The sequence below is a fragment of the Thunnus thynnus genome, chromosome 4 (genome assembly GCF_963924715.1).
Source record: "Thunnus thynnus chromosome 4, fThuThy2.1, whole genome shotgun sequence".
NCBI lineage: Eukaryota > Metazoa > Chordata > Actinopteri > Scombriformes > Scombridae > Thunnus > Thunnus thynnus.
The window spans coordinates 13829622-13848381 of NC_089520.1; the positions used below are offsets into that span (position 1 = coordinate 13829622).

The following is an 18760-nucleotide window of genomic DNA, read 5'->3' on the forward strand; positions in this document are numbered from 1 at the left end:
TTCTCTATAAATGCATCACCTTATCTCTAATCCACCTTTTTTTTTTCCTGTTCCGTCTTTATACAAAAACCACCAGGTGTACAGAATGCGATAATATGTTTGCTGAGACCCTCCATCAGAGAGAGAACACATTAAAACACACCTCTGCTCTTTTATCATTAATTCATCCCAGCTTGTCTGTGACAAGTTCGGTTGACATTGCAGCTCATATTTCATTCACACAGGCCTGGAGAGCAAGCACCTGCCAGGAGCACTTAATACCTCATGAGGAAAAATAAAGAAAGGGAGAGAAAACACAAGCGTCTAAGCAACTTAACATGACAATCAAGGCGGGATTAATACTTGATAATTAACCTTAACAACTGAAGATAAAGAGCTTGTGAGGAAATTTTCACATTCAAATGTTGTAACAAAAGAAATTAGAGAGTGAATTTAAATATGAATACAGCCGGCAGATCTTTAAGGTGCCACAACCCTCATTACAAATGAACTGACCCTCATTCAGGCGTATTCACGTCTTGTATTCTGGATAATAACAAATGAGATAATACCTGGGAGTTTGATGGAGCTAAGGCTGCCTCTGCATATAGCTCTTTCTGCTAATACATAGCCGTTATGCATAACATCTCCTGGCTGATTATACATTCATCATCTGTTACATATTCAAAACATCACACTCGAGCCAGTTTGATGATGGCTAATATTGCATGCATCATTGAAGAACATGAAAAAAACTTAATCAAAGATAATTTATTCCAGTTGCAGGCACAGTTCATATGAATTTGAGGAGCATTTTTGAATATACCATAATTGAATATGGAGCATTTTGGTATTGCAGATGTAGCTGTCACAGCACAGGTGTGAGGCTCATATAAATATACCTATCCTAGCCAATAATAACATAGTTTTGCTTTAGGAAAGTTCTTCGGTAAAAGACACAACAGACAACAATAAGGCCGCTCAGTGAGTCCAGAAATTATTCACCAGTAGCAGCAGAGATGTGTATCTTTCTGAGCTGTATTGATAAGATCAATGCAACCTGAGCATGGCTATTAAATGTCTAATGTGTTTTGGAACTTGTAGATGCTATGACAGTGGGGGCATTAACAGAGAGAGGCAGAGAGAGAGAGAGAGAGAGAGACCCTGCCAAGTGCATCAGAGAAAAGAGCTCTCTGAAAGATATCAGGTTTGGCCAGGAGGGGCTTCAGACCGCAACACAATAAGCATCAGCGAAAAAAACCCTTATGAATTGAAAATTGCCTCTTTACAAAATTAGGAGAGTACAGTCAATTATGTCTTCCAGGTTTTGAGAATCAGCAGAGGAGAGAAAAAACTAAAAAAACACCAACAAAAAAAAAAAACAGTAGCTTCCTGGTTGGATGGAAAAGTTAACTTGCATGTTGGTGTTGATAATATTTAGGCTGGCAATACTCTATGTTTTGATATTGTCAACAATCCCATGAAAACACCAAAACAAACAATGAATTGATCCCACAAACAAGTAGGGCTGCTACTAATGATTATTTTCATTATCGATTAATCTGACGATTATTTTCATGATTAATTGATTAATGGTTTCTTCTATAAAATGTCACAAAGTAGCAAGGAATGCCTTGTATGCTTTTTCTGTCTGACCAACAGTCCATAACTCAAAGATAGTCAACTATTAAGAAAACTAGCAAATATTCACATGTGAGAAGTTAGAACCTGTGAATTTTGGGCAATTTTCTGTTGAACAACTAGTTGACTCTTGTTTCAGCTCTATGATCAAACATTGCCCGTGTAGCCGCAACCTGATATATGTAGGTTATAACCTTGTGTCAGCCATTGTTGTGGCACGTTTAAAATGATTTACAACAGATCAGTCAGCCACACCTTTGCACTGACTTAACACATTCCTTCATTATGAAGAACTGTCAATCCCACATACTGTATACCTTCCTGCTACTGCAAATACTTAGTAGTAAATAAGTGTGTAATAATTTACAGCTGTCAATTATCCCAAAAATGCATTATTTACCTCTTGTTTGAGTGAAAACTACAGTTCCCAGTTGTTTTAGAAAATTACTTGGGCTTCTAGGAACAATTTGTCTTAACAAATAAGCTTGGGGCTGAGAGCCACAGACAGGAAGTCAGAAAGTATTGACAGACTAACATATTGATTTTTCTCTTTTCATGGAATTTGTTGGCTGTTAGAGAAATACAATAAATAACAGAAATACAATCTTATGCTTTAATAATCTCCATCCTTTATGTTGCATGTACAGTATCTTGATAGTTTTTCATTGGTCAGAAAGATCCACACCCACAACTCAGAGTCACGTCCACCTATAGAACTCAATCTAAACACCATTTACACCTATAGCTCACCCTACTAAAACAAACAAAACGTGCACTTTCTGTTCTGTTTAACAGCTCCCTGACTGTGATCAGCTGCTGCTGCAACACTCCTCTACTCTAAATCCTTTTTTGTTATATAATCGTCCTATTTATTTTATGTTTATATTGTTGCATCTGCAATGGAGTACTTTCAAATGTCCTCATACTTGAATCACGTAGGCACACATTTTAAAAACCAGAGGCTCTCAGCCTTTTGTTGAGACAGAATAACCTTATTTCACTCAACTGTATTATCTCTAAAATATCTGATAATGAAATCCAGGAGGTACAGAAAACTGGAGGTATATGCTCATTTTGAATAAGAGTTACTACCACTTTCCTCCTTGCAATTTCTTCTTGCTTTCCTCTCCACAATGCCTTCCTCTCTCTCTCTCTCTCTCTCTCTCTCTCTCTCTCTCTCTCTCTCTCTCTCTCTCCCTCTCTGTCTCACTCTCCATCCTCACCCCTCCTCTCTTCATCCAACTCTATTGCACTCTTTTCATTGCCCAGCTCACGTATTGAATCTGCCTGATGAAAACAGATCTCACTGCAGCACCACAATAGAATGGCTGATGCAGGAAAGATGAACCCTAATGGATTTTTTTTTCAATGTGCTCAAGATTGAATATAAGGCCTGACCTCCAGATGTAGTGGATCCATTTCAACAGCAGAGATATTGTTTATAGTGAAGACACAGAAACACACAGACACATTCAGACGCACACATACAGTACAACATCAACAACAGTAGCAGCAGCAAAATCCCATTCAATCTACATATAGCACTCAAACGCTATATTTTTTAGCACCCCAAAATAATCTAAAATTAGAATTAACCCTCGTTATTTAGCTATCCATGTCAAGTGAGGTATTCATAATGATAGCATCTCATGTTTGAACTGCAGAGTTTGCTTAATTACTCTGCTCAACAGACTGTGTCAAGGTGAGGCACCAATTTAATAGACACTCCGTTCTCAGCACAAATGAACCTCTGCTACGGTTTGGTAGTTTCGCCAGGCAGACTATTTGATTTAGAAATTTCTGAGTTTGCTTTATATGCTGCTTTTTGCAGTGAAATTGAAGCAGGGCCGTGAAAAAGCTCTCCTGTGTGTCCAAGAAGCTTTTCTCAGAGCCAGTTAGAAAATATCAAGATTTAGGAAGTTTACTTGCTAAATATAATTTATTTTTGAAACATCAATCATCACCTAGTTTAAAAGCAGTCTGAAATGCAATTGATGAATTTCCAGTAGTGTCATTTCTTTTAGCTTTTCTTTGATTAAACTGCTTCTGAATTGCATTGAATATGAACTTCATTTGAACAACATACTGTTTATACGTATGTTTTGCCCTTATCTTTGTCTCCACTTTCTTTTTTAAACCACCAGCCCTGGTTATCAGAATAGCAATCACCAGCCGGTACAGCATTTGTAGTAAATGTGTTTTAAGTATATGTTCATCATGTGCCAGCTGAACATTTCAAATCGCATGCATTTTTATCATGCAACCTGCAGTAGTCAATCTATTAAAACCACAGAGTGTGCCCCTCTGTAGCAGTAACAAATAACCTGACTGCCGAGTGAAACACTGGCCAATCAACCACTGTCTCCCAGTAAAGGTCATGACCAAAATGTAAAATGAATATGAAGATAAATGACACATGAATCCAATACCTAGGGGGGATATTCCAACATTATACATAATATACTATACAGTGTACTGTATTTATAATTCAGATCTTTATCAAGCCATTTTTTGGCTGTATGCTGACTGTTGTTTAGTCTTATCTCGTCTGTTTATGATAAACATTATATGTTCTGCTTGACCTTGATGTGAATCTGTGCATATTTAAATGTAAACTGGATATAAAAGATGTTATTTTTCCTATCATTAACATACACAAAACATGCTACTGTCTTGTCATTTTTGATGATAAAAAGAACAATATATAGTGTCCTGTATTCAGGACCACATACAATCAAGTTTATGATATCTCAGTCAACATCAAGTGCATTATGGAGATATGCAATCGTGACCTTCACATCTTCAACACACACACAAAAAAATCTTTGTATATGTTAATATTTTTAACCATAACAATTTATCCAAGTGATGTTCACTGAGATCGCAATGCTGCAATCCATAAAAAGTTGGGCTGCAGCTAACAATTATTTTCATATCAACTATTCTGTTGCTTATTTTCTCAGTTAATCGATTAGTTGGTCCAAACACTGAAAATAGTGAAAATTGATCCTTGTCTCCCAAAGACAGAGCTGAAGTGATCAAATGTCTTCTTTTGTCCCAACCAACAGTCCAAAACTCAAAGATATTCAGTTTACTGTCATAGAGGACTAAAGAAACCAGAAAATATTTACATTTGAGAAGCTGGAACCAGAGAATTTAGACCTTTTTTCTTAGAAAAATGACCCAATCATCAAAATAGTTGCTGATTAATTTAACAGGCAATTAATCGATTAATCGACAAATCGTTGCACCTCTGATAAATAGTATTAACATCTGTACATATTTAAAATTAAATTAAAATACTAAACAATATCTAACATACATGTGAAACGTACACAGTAAAGTGCACCTATACTGCAATATTTTCATTTTGGTGACTGAATAGGATATGAAGCCGTTAGTACTTCCAACTCTAAGCTCAGCCTCAGCTTCGGTACTAAACAACACTTTTTCTTGCCATGTATTTCCACATGTACTATAAAAGCGAATGCTAAATAGAGAGCCCTTGCTTATTGGAGCCTATACATTATGTGTCATGCATATAAGCTTTACATATGTCATTTGTTGTGATAGAAACCTGCTCAATTCCCTGCAGTTCTCATGAATGCAATTATGGTTTGGAGATGCTAATTTGTAGAGGAGCAGTTCTATGTGGAGCTGAGGGAGTAATCAGTGCGTATTCATGTTTGAAGGCTTGACAGATTGACCGATGCATGCTGTCGAGGTAGATATGATGCTGATGGATTTACCCACAATCCTTTTCTCCGTGCATCAGAGCTGACATGGCAGCCACTGAACAATCATTCGGTTCCCCCCACTTAGCCCCCTTCTTCCCTCTCCGTGTCTTGAAAATTACATTTGCCTTATAAGGTTGTAATCTGCTTCATATTCATATAGGGTTGACATCTTTTAAATGGCTGGTTTGAATGTTTTGCAATATCCAAAAAGCTTTAAAAACTCTTTTGAGAGGAAAATTAGTCCAATCTCGCATGTGCTCCATCATCATTTTTTCCCTAAATTGTAACCTTGTATCTGTTCAGTGTTTGTGTGTGTTGACATGCGAGGCTTAATAGTTTAGTACTCACATCCTCCTGGGTATCTCAGATACAAAAAATACTTCTTCAAAGTCCAAAAGTTATATGGTATATAGGTATGCAAGTACAATTGACCAAATCACAACCCAAACTAAGTCCAAGCATCAAATTATTTTAACTGAAAGTAGTAGCTTAAATTGTCCAAAACATTTGTGACCATTACTGAAAAAAAAAGTGACTGACTCCTTAAACATCAGCTTTTTGGTGTTACGGGGTCCCCCATAAGATGGTTTAGTCCACATAGTGCTACTCACCGAGGGCATTTGGCTGGAGACGAGGTGGCTGTCCTGCGCCAGCATGTTAGACATCATGAGTGTGGGCAGCTCTGGGTAGGAATACGGGTTGATGAGCCCATTGTGTGGCAGCGAGTGGCAGAGGTAGCCTGTAGAGTCATGCTCCATCAGGTGAAGGAGAGGAGGCTCGGGGTGGTTAGGTGGAGTGATGGGGGGGATCTCATAGTCTTCGTCCCCAGCTCCATTTCCACTGCCGGTGCCACCACCTCCGCCTCCTCCCCCGCCGCCACCAGTCTGACCTGTGTAGCTCTGAATATAGACAGACAGAGAGAGTAAAAAGTAAGAAACATTAGGTTAGACAAAGTAGTGTACAGTTTATAAGCAGATCAAACTGAAGCTAAGTCGTAACAGCATTGTATTTGGCAATATTCGATATAGGCTGCATTCAGGTGACAGTAACAGAGTTTTGAAGGTTGAGTCGGTACTTCAGGCATCAAGTAAAAGTCATTTCATTTCCAACAGACAATGTTAAGTGACAGCAGAAGATGAGGTCTACAGTAGTCCTTTGATAAAAAGTCAAAGCGTGTAGAACAACTCGCTACATTTTCAACATACGATCACTTTGCTTAAAATTCTTGCGCCCTAAAAGCACTGAATAGGACCCCCAAAACACATTCAGCAACCACTTTACTTTTGGGTCAATTGTGGATTAATATTACAACTGGTATGGTGATCCCAAATGCAACAACACTCTGAATTTACTATAGCTCTAACTCCTGCATCTTCTCCATACCAAAGTAATGTTTTTTGTTGGTTTTTTTTTTGTTGTTGCTGTTGTAGAAACCTGAAATCTGAAATCATTGAAATAGACATCCATAACATAAACCTTCAGTTACATTAAATTATCCAGGAGACCAGAGTCTCCATGTTGTGGACCACTGAGGCAATGATTAAAACAAGAAACCTCTAGAGCCAGCAGCTTCTCCCACTTTACTACTTTATACATATTTTGGCAAAAGGAAATATTTATTTCTGATTGGCTGGTGGGCTTCTATCAAAAACAGTTAAACCACCATTATATATCAGGAAAGTTTCGGTATCCATAGCAACAGTGCTTATTACCGTTGGTGCTTGCTAACAGTTAAGCTAACTGGTGAAACTGATCCACTGAAGAAAATGTTCTTCGCTTTCCCTATTATTTTTTGTACACCTGGATATTTTGTCACTTTGTACTGCTTACCACAGCAACCAAAAATAGCTGTTTTTATATAATATAATATAATATAATATAATATAATATAATATAATATAATATAATATAATATAATATAATATAATATAATATAATATAATATAATATAACATTGTATCTCATTCATACATTCAAAGTGCAACATTGATACTGTATATATATTGACATAAACTGTTCTTGTATAGTTTTTATTTTTATTTCAATTCTTATCATTTATTATTATCTTATTCTATTTATTTATTTATTTCTTGCTTGTCTCTATCTGTACTCACTTCAATAAAAATCAAGTTGATTGATGTGTTAACATCTTGTCAGCCAAAGAATTCAGTTTCCTGCAATCCCACAAAAAGCTTTGTAAACTGTTTAAATTCTGATCTGTCATTTTGTTAGAATAGGTGTAATTTTGTTTTGAATGTTGAACGTCTCATTTTGGGACAAAAACTCAATGCTCAGTGATCGGTAATAAAGAAGACCAACAGCCTCTGTATTTGTGTGCTGTCGCGCTAACACAGTAAGTCCAATCAGATCAGAGTTCTACACAGAGCAAGAAGAAAAGAAAAATAGCAGGGAAATTCAACAGGGAATGAAAAGCAATTTTGTCTGAGACGATCCAACTTGACTCCCATTGTAATGACTGAGTCAAATTAATCATCACAAATAATATTCTGGTGTCAGCCATTCAAGGGTTTTTTAATAGAATTTTTATGATTCATGTCTAGCAGTATACATCAAACAGTCAGTTCTGCAACATTTCTGAAATCAATTCAATATCATCTTTGTGTAGGCTGTCATCCTCTGCAGCAGAGTGGTCATTTATCTCTCAAACAGATACTTTTAGAAAATAAGGGGAATGGGGAGATGGAAGAAAGGAAAAAGGATACAGGGCACACTTTTTTTTTCTTGTTTCTCTCAACCTTTTTCTCAGTATAAAGGTGAGTATAAAGGCCCAATTTATAATTTTTGACCATATAAATTACAGGTTTATACAGATATGTAACTGAAGAGGTTGAGACTCTATGTTTCTCGACTTCTCAGACTTAACATAGTTCTGTTTTACTGCAAAAAAAACCTCAATCAACATCAAAAAAAACATTAATTTAGTTGTCAGTGGAGCAAGCCTTTTGTTTCCATTCGGATCACAGACTGTGACTGTAACTACATAGTAAAGGACAATGTTATTTTTTTTCTTCCACAATAGCCTTCAGCAGGATTAAAATGTATCTGATGTCTTTTGAATGAATACCAATCTGAAGCAGTAAGCACAAAAGCCAGATGAGAGGAATACCATTAAGTTACAATACATTAAACAGTAAAAAAAAACCCATTTTTAATTTGACCACAAAAAAGGGATGTTTGCAACATTTTATTATGAAGCAAGAATGTAGACACAGACTCAGCATTTAAAAGCACACTTTCATCTTCCTACATGTTACACAAAATGAAAAGAACAGAAGAGCAAAAGAACTGTGATTACCTCAATTTGATTTACTTTGTCCTGACATACCCTGTAAGCCGGTTGATATTAATTTTCTGGACTGTCCTTTGAAGACAGATGTTTTTGTAAACCTTTGGGGATAGTGTTATTGTTTGGTCTAATGGACAAGAAAACGAACATTTCCTGAGATTCAATTTCCCTCATAATTGTTGGAAGGAAACTAAATTGTCTGCTGTAAACATCGGGGGCCATTGTGTGAAGTGAGTCCCTGTGCGTGTCCCTCGGCGCCTTCGCATCACCGTCATCTTTTCACTGTGCGTCTCTCTCTCTCTGACTGTAGGTGACCACGGTGCAATCGAAAGACTGCCGTGCTTCGTCATCAGTGTTCATCAACCTTTTGTTTTCTCGGTGTGTAAATATATATCCATGCCACAGAAACATTTTCCGTTGCTTTTGATTGTACGAGAGGATGAGGACTGAGGATGTGTCATGTGTTAGATTGCTGTGAAGGCTCATCCAGTGCCCTTGATGATAAAATGTAAATACCAAGGACGTTCCCAGTTGGATTGTGGCAAGATACATTATTCATATGCTTCTATTCAGAATGAGATTGCATGTACAGAACCACATGTACACTTTGGCTAATATATACTCCCTTCTCCTTTAAAAGTAAAATCCAAACAAAGGCAATGTATTTGATGGATTGTATAGACCAGCATGTGTCCTAGTATGGAATTGGCTTTTCAAACAAAACCCTCCTCCTCTTTTTTTTTTTTTCTCTCTGGTCATTGGTTTACTTTCAATACTCAGGGCCACACTTCTACCAAAAGCTGCATAACACAGATTCTATTTTCTCACTCAAACATTCTTTATTTTCTCCTCTGATCAATACCACGCACTATAAGGAACATTATTTCCAATGCACAGTATGCTCAGTCGGCACAGTGAGCGAAACACAATCTGTAACATTTTAATTAAGAGACAGATCTCCCGACTGTAAGTGTTACATACCGGCACACCTTTCATTTGAAAGAAACAGATGAATAGACAGTTGGTCTGGGACTGAGAAAGAAAATAACATTGATTGGGGAGCTTTCCAGCTTGTCTTTTATTTGGCACCAGAGCTCTCCTTCCCTCTGTAACATTGCCTGAGTATTCAAAGCCTTCTGGAGATGATATTGACTGTGGCTAATGGCTCATTATCTGTACATTCTTCTTCTTATTAGATTATTATTATGATGCTTGTAAAAATCAGGATTTAGGACATAACCCAATTAATATTAAGCTGTATATTAATTCTGTAAAATGATCCACTGTAAAATATCATTTATACAGAAAAAAGCTGCAGGCCTTTTAGTATGCTCAAAACATTACAGTATAGGATCTTGGCATAATGTTGTCTGCGTGTTTTATATTACCTGAAACAGGGTGTTATTTGACTGGTCCCACACATTTCTTCTTGCAATAAAACCTAGTTAGCCATTAAGTCACACATTAAGAGCGTAAATGCATAAGTATATTCAGGCCGGCTGCCTGCGTGTCACACAGACGCAGAATTTGGAGTCCTACAAAGTCAGCATTTGTTTCGGGGGGAGAGGGCGGGAACGACAGCTAGGAGACAGACGATGACAGATCTGCCTTACCACTAATGTGCACTTATCTGCCTATTGGAGAGCTTTGTCACAGTGGTGATTTATGCTTAAAATCCCCTGCACACTACCACTTCCATCACCTCCGACACTCTCGTTCCAACACCTTCTCGTATCCGCCGTGCAGTGCTCTGCACACAGAGACAAAGTCAGGCCCCGTTATCTCTTCTTTCCACGCAGTCCGGTTTGCAAAGAAAACGGTGGATTTATCTTTGGGAGGAATTTGAGAGCATCATCTATTTTCATTCACTCAGCCATTGCTCTCCCAAAGGAAGATTATACTGTATATTTATGAATGATCCTGTTTACTTGTGTACGGAGCGCTCTTGTTTAAATGTAACACAGGAGAGGCAAATAGTGGTTGTCAAGACTACAAAGATCACTTACTTTCAAATGCTTAATCTGACCGGCATGACCTGTTCTGCTATTTTGGTTTATTGGGCTGTTTTTGTTTTTGATACCCCTCTTTCTTTGACCTCTCCTTCTTTCCGAATCTCTCTCTTTATCCGTCCATCTCTCTCAGTCAACTCAGGCTTAATTAAAGCCATAGCTGTTCCTCTGCTACAATATCATGTCAGGGACTATCAAGACACCACAAAGCCTTCTCTTGCAGAGCTCATAGCGAGGGAGGGGGAGCGGGCCAGAGATCCAGTTACAGCCATCCTACACCTCCACTCTCCTCTTCCTCTCTTGGCTGGCCTGGCCTGTCCCTCGCAGAGCCCAAACAGTTCTGGTCCCTGCTCCACATCCCCAGGACCCTAAACACTGCTCAGCCCCATTCCCCCCCACCCTCCCCACCCATCCCCCTGTCATCTCATCTCTCTCTAAAACAGCCAGGCTGCATTATTTATCTGTCACTATGTTACTGTTTGGAAATCATGAAAGGAGCGGTGGGAATAGGGACGCTAAACCATCGTGTACTCAGTTTCCAACCGGCGAATGAATGGGAGGGTGGGAAGAGAAGAAGGTAGGAGAGAATTAGAGATTGGGAGGCAGCAAGGGGGTGAGACAGGTAGGGGAGTAAGGGGAGGGAGTGCTCCACAGCTCTGGACCGAATGGATGCTCTTTCCAGGAAATAAAGCCACCTACTATCTCCCCAGCACCATGTGAGAAAAAAATGATCTGTGACAAAATGCTTTTTATTTATCATTATAGGCAGGAAAATATGGAGGGAATTGTGAGAATAATTAAAAGGGCACCAACTGTCCAAAATCCAAAGATGCAGATGGCCCCATTCACCCCAGCTACTGACTTGATTACTAACTAGCCTCCCGTTGACTAAAACCAGCCTTTCTAATTGCATATATTTCCCCCCTTTTTTTCTTTTATGTTTCCTTCCCTTCTTCTCCCTCGTGTATCCTGTTCCCAGTGCTCGTCTCACTTGTCAGTCAAGGTCAGGAGGTCATCCTCATCTGATCGCATGTCAGAGAAGATTAGAATCAGAGCTTTTGTGCCATGTCATATTTCATTATGCATTTGACTCATCTCGTGGGTCAAGAGGTCAGTGTGATTTGATTGGATGACAGAAATGATATAATTTGTGTTTAACCCTAGGCTGTATGAGGCTCTGAGTGGCGTACTAATGTATTTTGCAAAGACGGGGCAGGCCCTCTCCACAAGCGACTAATTTGAAGTGGCACACCGCAGAGTTGAAGGAGAGCCAGAGCTATTGCACAACATGCTGAGGTTATAAGGGAGGCTTTATCAAATAATAAACACAACCTCCCTTGTACCTCTGTTTCTGTCTGTCTCTCGCACGCCTTCTTTTTACTCTGATGCAAGTGCCCAGACATCAGCTACACTCTCCACCTAATATGTTTCTTTTCCCCTCCTTTTTTTCTTTTTTCTTTATCAATTTGATTTACTGAAAATGTGGGACTGACCCTTTCTCTCTTGTTCTTTTCTTTCTCTCTCTATCTCTGTTTCCTCTACACGGTCTAATAACACTTGATTTTGGCGAGCCGGGAGACTAATGGAGAAGTACTGTCAGCAACAGTGACCAACTGGACTGCAAACAACATCTAAATATCTCCCAAATGACTTCAGGATCTTTAGAGCACAGCAGAATGGCATAGATATGTAGTCAAATTCAAGAGTGGCAGAAAAATCCACCAAGTTATTACTTTTCAAGGGAAACAATAACAGGTTTTAGTTTTGCTATTGTTTAATAAGTTAAAATATATTTCAGTCTTCTGCTGGTGCATTGTGCACATAGAAAGAGTTCAGGACCCCGGCGCTAGTAATGATATGCAGATGCCGCCAAGTGTCAGTGAAAACTCAACTGTGATCTCCACTAATGCGGTCGGAAAACAAACCATGGGTGCACAAGATAGCTCAGGTTTCCCAATAGTCATCTAGAGTGATTGTGATGCCAATGTTGATACTACTGTGGGTGATGGCGGAAGAGGGGGGAGAGTGGAGAGAGGTGGAGGGGTTGGGGGAGGTGGATGGAGGAGAAAACGGAGAGGAGAGTCAAGGGGAGCAGAAAAGAGAGGGGGGAGGGGAAAGGGGTGAATCCAACATTTCAAATGAGGACCATAATCAAACTTATTGCCTGACAGGGTGAATTTAGGATTACAATGTTACACTGGCAGACATACAATATTATTTCCAGAGTCCCCTCTGTCTCATCATGTTCGGAGTAGCCATGTCTCCTGGGAAGCCTTTTTAACTTTGCTCATTGGCACACAACTGTCTGTTCTGCACGGCTTAACAACCGCCACTGCTATTGCTGAGTTATGACCACACAGAGACTGCCCAGAGAGCAGACAAGGCCAGAAAAGCAGCAGCAAGTCAACTGTTTTTACATTTTTAATGACTCTTCAGTTATCTACTTTTCTGCGCTCACTGTCAAAATCATTATTAGCATGTGAACAATGGCACTACTGTGTCTGAATGACAAAACTAATTATTGTTATAAGAACAAGTAAATGGACAAAAAAACAGCACAATAAAGGGTTGGTGGATCTGTACTGACTGACTCTAACAATGTTGAAAATAACAAAGGGAGCGCTGATGGCGCAGTCATCCAAACAAACGTGCATTATTCTGAGAATTGTTAGGATCCTGTCACCCACAAATAACTGCTTTACACGAGGAGAAGGGGGGTGTAAAGTGCATGTGGCTTGGTGAGTGTGTGTTTGTGTTCCCGTGAGTGTGTCATTTAATCGGTGTGACAAATGTGTGTCTACGTGCATTTCTGCCTGCAAAGAGTGTAATAGCTCTAACATTTTGTCAGTATCCCTGATTCATTTTTATTTCTTAACAAAAATCTACTGTCAAGGACTGCCGTCTCTATGTGTGCATGTGGTGTCAGTGTGTTCTTAAGTGTCTCCCCTCCCTGGTTTACAGTCAATGAGGCTGTGTATCAGAGGCTGGCACAGCTGGTGGGAGCAGGAGACTAACATCTGGACCCTCGTACTCCTGGTGCCATTGTTAATAAGAGGCTGGTGGGGAGTGGAGGGGAGTGGAGGAGACAGCTCTCCAGTGTCAATGAACCTCCCTGTCTCTCACTAGAGCTCCACACTGAAACTCATACTTGATGAATCACAACCAGGCCTTCATCATCGCAGCTAACACAACTGAGATGTCAGAATTAAATCCATACAGGTATAGCTTAATAGGCCTGATTTTTGTTGTTTTTAGCCACATTAGCAACATGCCTCTCGGGATTTAAATGTTGGTCTGTCGGTCCACCACTTTGGTCAAGACTGAAATACAACCACTAATGGATATATTCCCATGACCATTTGTACAGACATTTATGGTTCCCTGACAATGAATCCTAAAGTCTTTGGTGATCTGCCGATTTTTCCTCTACCGCCACCATGAGGAGGACTTTTTGTCAGCAAAATGTCTGGACAACTTTTTGATGGATTTCCATGAAATATGGTACAGACCTTCATGGTTCCCCTTATGACATGTATAACTGAAGTATCCCTTAATTTTCACCTAGCGCTATCATCCCAATATCATTTAAAATTGTCCAATACTTCAGTTAATGACCAAATAATAATAATAGTAAGAAAAAGAATGTTGTTATTTTATGACCAAATATCTGTGCAGCTAATGATATTTTCATCAGCTTCAGCTATACTTTTTTTAGGGCTAAAAATGTTAGCATTCTAACATGCTAAACTGAGATGGTGAAAGAAACGTTATACCTGCCAGACATCGACATGTTAGCACTGTGTTTGTGAGCGTGTTAGCATGCTGAGGTTAGAAGCCTCACAGAGCTGCTAGCTTGGCTATTCAAGTATTACTCTTGTTAATTCAGCGACAAATAGCAGTTTAGTGAGGTTTACTGAATTTGGATAATCCACGTACAGAGAAGTTCAATGAATTAATTTTCAAGCAATTTCCTGTGATTGTCTACATTTTCTGTTTCTCACAGTATTGTCTTAGATGTAAAATTAACTCCACCCTTATGTTACTCCTTGCAGGTTAAAACCAAAACATAAACATATAAATATAATATAAAAGTTGTTTGCCCCAGGCTTCCTTTTCTGTGTGCCACTTAACCTGTTTAATACGAAAAAATTATACCTTATTTCAACTATGTGCAGAGGGAAGAAGTCAACATGGATCGATCTCAGCTCAGGGGGGTTTTTTTATACCTTAAAGACACTTCATCAATAATTAAACACTTATATTTACTAATGAATCTTGGTTCGATGGAAGATTTTCCTCTCTAATAACCCATAATTTGTCTTCTCAGCCATGAGGGGAAATCAGTTCAAGGCAAACTTTGTAAGTTTTATTTTTAAAAGATATAAAATATCTCTGTGGTTATGAAAAAAGCTAAACAGACACAGGCCATTTCATGTCTTTTATAATACTCTGGCATGTGATCTAGCACAAGAGTGAGTGTTTGGTCTCTCATCATTTTATCCAATGGGGTGAAAGGCCTACACAAACACATTAAGGTTGCCATTAGTTTCATCTGATCACCTGGGGCAACAGGGGGATGGACAGCTTGGCAAAGTGAGGGCCTTACACAAATATACAGCTGTGCATTTATATGTGGTGCCATGCAGTATTTCAAACACAGAGCTTTTAAATGGAGCACGAGAGACTGAGGTGGGGGGTTTCCAAATGACTGTAAAAAGGCCATGGGGAGAGAGCTTTCCATCTCTCTGCTGCTGCAACAAATATGCCTGCACATCTTTTTGCTTTGTCTCCGCTCCCTGCTTCGTCAGCGAACGGCTATAGAAATATTTTGGCAGGCTGCTCTTTGTTTTCATTTTCACAAAAGATGTAGAGGGGGAGAGAGAGAGAGAGAGAAAGGGGTGGGGGGGGGGTGGGATGGGGTGGGGGCAGGTGAGAGAAGTGCTAGATGGGAAAGGTAAAGGGATGTTGTCAGAGGTCATGGGGACATTTGAGAAAAGGGGGATATTGAGAAGAGTGGAGGGGAGATGGGTTGTAGAGGAGGCGGAAAAGGGGGAAAAAAAGCACATAGGGGGAGAGAAAAGGGGTGAGTGCAGGAGAGAGAGGAATGAGGTAAGAGAGAAGAGGAGCAGTAGAACTGGTGCCAAGTACAAAGCAGGGGGGATGTGTAAATGAGGTAAATCAGGTGAGGTGGCAAAAAAAGGGGGACGAACAAGGAATTGGGAGGATTGGGGTGATGAGTAGAAGGTGAGGCAGAAAATGGGAGAATCAATGAGAAGAGGTGGGGGAGGGAGGGGGCAGGTGGCAGTGTAGGGGAGGAGGAGCCTGCCACTCTGGTCCCCAGCTCCAATCTAAACAGCGGGAGGAAGCTGTAAATCAGACTAATGCGGCCGAGCTGTAATTCAGACCAGCAGGGCCAGGGCGCTGGTGCGGGGACCCCGAACGGCGGGAGTTTACAAAACGCCGCCGTGAGGCTTTAATCAGTGCAACGATCCAAAGATACCGTCTCCCCCAATCAGCAGGCTTCCTGTCAGTCACACACGACTGAATCTGACCAATCAGGCTGCGCCGAGGTTCCAGATGGGCCGGCTGGGCTCTGGGCTGCTGCCAAACAAGAGAATTACTCATCTAAACTGGAAAGGTGGAATGGGCCTTTAATTCAGAGCATAGAGGGACGACGTGATAGATTTGTCAAAGGTTGGACATAAAAGACTATGGGATCATGTTCTACAATGGTTTATCAGAAACATATGAGGGAAAGATGAGAGACACAGGGGAACTGTAGAGGAGGACTTAATCATTATTATCAGAGCAGAGTTTCTACAAGTTTAGGCACTAAAACTGTGTGATGGACATCATATCTGTTCAAATCTGTTAACATGAGCTTTTACACCACTAAATCTAGCTATTAAGAAAAATAAAACAACATCAAGGCCTCATTATGAGTTCAGTCTGTCAATGTGTTTCATAAGTTTTATCCTAATCACATCTGTTTGATGCCATATAAAAAAACTTCCTATCGATCAATGATCTGTCTCTGCTTCTCCGTGTGTCTCACAGATCTGTTGTTGGCACTCAAACACCTCCCTAATTAGAATTACAAAACCCAAGGGGCTGGCATAATCCTTGCCAGCAGTGACTTCCAACATAATAACTGAGCATCAAACCGTTAAAACATAATTTGAACTCGCAACATGTAAAACTTTCAAATCACTCGTTACCAGAAGCTGCCTTTTCATACCTGCATTTTACTCAAAGGGGAAGGAGGGCGATGCATTAACTTAAAAGTGAGCGGAAAATGCAAATGCAGTCCACTTTATCATCAGGCATTCAAACAGACCCTTTCAACTCGGCAATCCATAATATTTCAGCTTTGATGCTCAGGGAATGGCCACAGCTTGATGGGAACACAGAGCTGGATTCTGCTCTAGTGGTAGTAGGACTAGTGTGACTGGATGGGCTACACACACACACTGTGCATGTTAAAACCACATGCAGCGTTTTGGCAGCAAAGACGCTACAGCGGCAGCCAATCAATAAAACCTTGTTACGCTAATTGCAAGATCATAATCTCTGTTCCTACTTCTGCTGAATATCCAAACAGTCACTCCATTAGCCGAATTATTCCCCTGTGCAGTTTCTCCATCTCTCTTCTCCCCTCCTCCTCCCCTCCATTTGCTCCTCGTGTTCTTTTTTTTTTTCTGTGACATATTTCTCTCAAACAGCAGTTCTGCTAAATGAATTCATAAGTCAGGGAGAAAGACATCAAAGCAAAGCATTGTCAAGGTAAAGTGCTGATGAAGTATACTGTTTCTTTCACTTTGCTGCAAAGCTATGAGAAGGCATCTCCACAGTGCATTATCTTTGATCACATCACTCTGTACTCTTCTGTTAAGTATTAGCAAGAGAGTTCCCACTTCAGGTGAAGGTCTACCAAGACCTTTATAATTAAATAAAAGGCTCTCTACATCGCAGATGTTATTCCACTGTCCACTGTGGAGATTTCATGTTAGCGCATCTCTTTTCTGTCTGCTCGAGTGTCAGCTCAAACCTCTGTGAAGACAACAGAACAAGCCAGAGCTTCTTGTTGCTTACTCTTTTCTGCACTGCTGCCACTACAATGGTCAGTGGCCACAGGGGCAGACAAAGAGCTTGTTGGTGCCAAGACCGGGGTCTGTGACCTTGTCATTGAATCACTAACACTTTGCCACTCTGCTGTGGGGGTGAGAGAGACTGGAAGGAACACTACAGAGAACTAAGCAGGGTCAGACTGCGATGCTCATGGGAACATCGATATGACAATAGCACTGACCCCGTTTCCTTGTGACTCATCACGAGAACATACTGATCTAAGCATCTCACTATTTGCTACGGTTACTTGGCCAGATTTTCTCAACAGCGCTAGGTACTATATGCATGTACCTTATGTAGGGAAAATGTATTTATATAGGTGAACCAGATTAAATAGAGTGATTACATGGAAAAACCGAAGTGAGAGAGAGAAGAGTACTGAAATACACACTTTCACACAGTTTGTAGGCGGAGCCGCTGACCCAAATGCATTTAAATGCAACGGGGGGTAAGAGAAAAAGAGAAACAGAGTGAGAAAAAGAGAAAAAGAGGGGGAGTCAGAGAGAATAGAGAAGTAAAAGAAGATAATAAAGCAGAAAGCAGAGAAAAGTGAGCTTTAGGCAGTGTGATTTGTTTTTGTTGAAGCTGGAATATATTGAGAATAATACAGCTACTGTATGTACTGTACACCACGTTTCTTGAAGAATGAAACTAGTTCATAAAAAAATTATCCCCCCAGCTATCTCATCCCTCTGTAACTTTCACCACCAGTCCATTTTGCAAATAACACAAACATAAACATGTTTTTAATGTGTTTTACACTGTAACTAATCAGTCATAAACCTAATACATGTGAAACACACTTATACCACCAGTGAAGGAATTTGGCATCATGACTGCTGCTACATACTAACTGTAGTAGAAATCCCACTACTTTATTGATTTGTACCAATTAGGGATGCAACTAAAGATTATTTAAATTATCGATTAATCTGTGGATTATTTTCTTGATTAATCGA

At 39.8% G+C, this 18760-nt stretch overlaps 1 protein-coding gene across 3 annotated transcripts in view; it reads right to left on the reverse strand.

Moving 5' to 3' along the window:
* The window catches only part of tox2 (TOX high mobility group box family member 2), a 115580-nt gene that overhangs the window by 23835 nt on the left and 72985 nt on the right, over nucleotides 1–18760 (reverse strand). For all 3 annotated transcript variants that reach the window (XM_067586808.1, XM_067586806.1, XM_067586809.1), the window contains exon 4: nucleotides 5969–6256. In XM_067586808.1, coding sequence (XP_067442909.1) covers nucleotides 5969–6256 — 288 coding nt within the window. The remainder of the gene's footprint in view (nucleotides 1–5968; nucleotides 6257–18760) is intronic.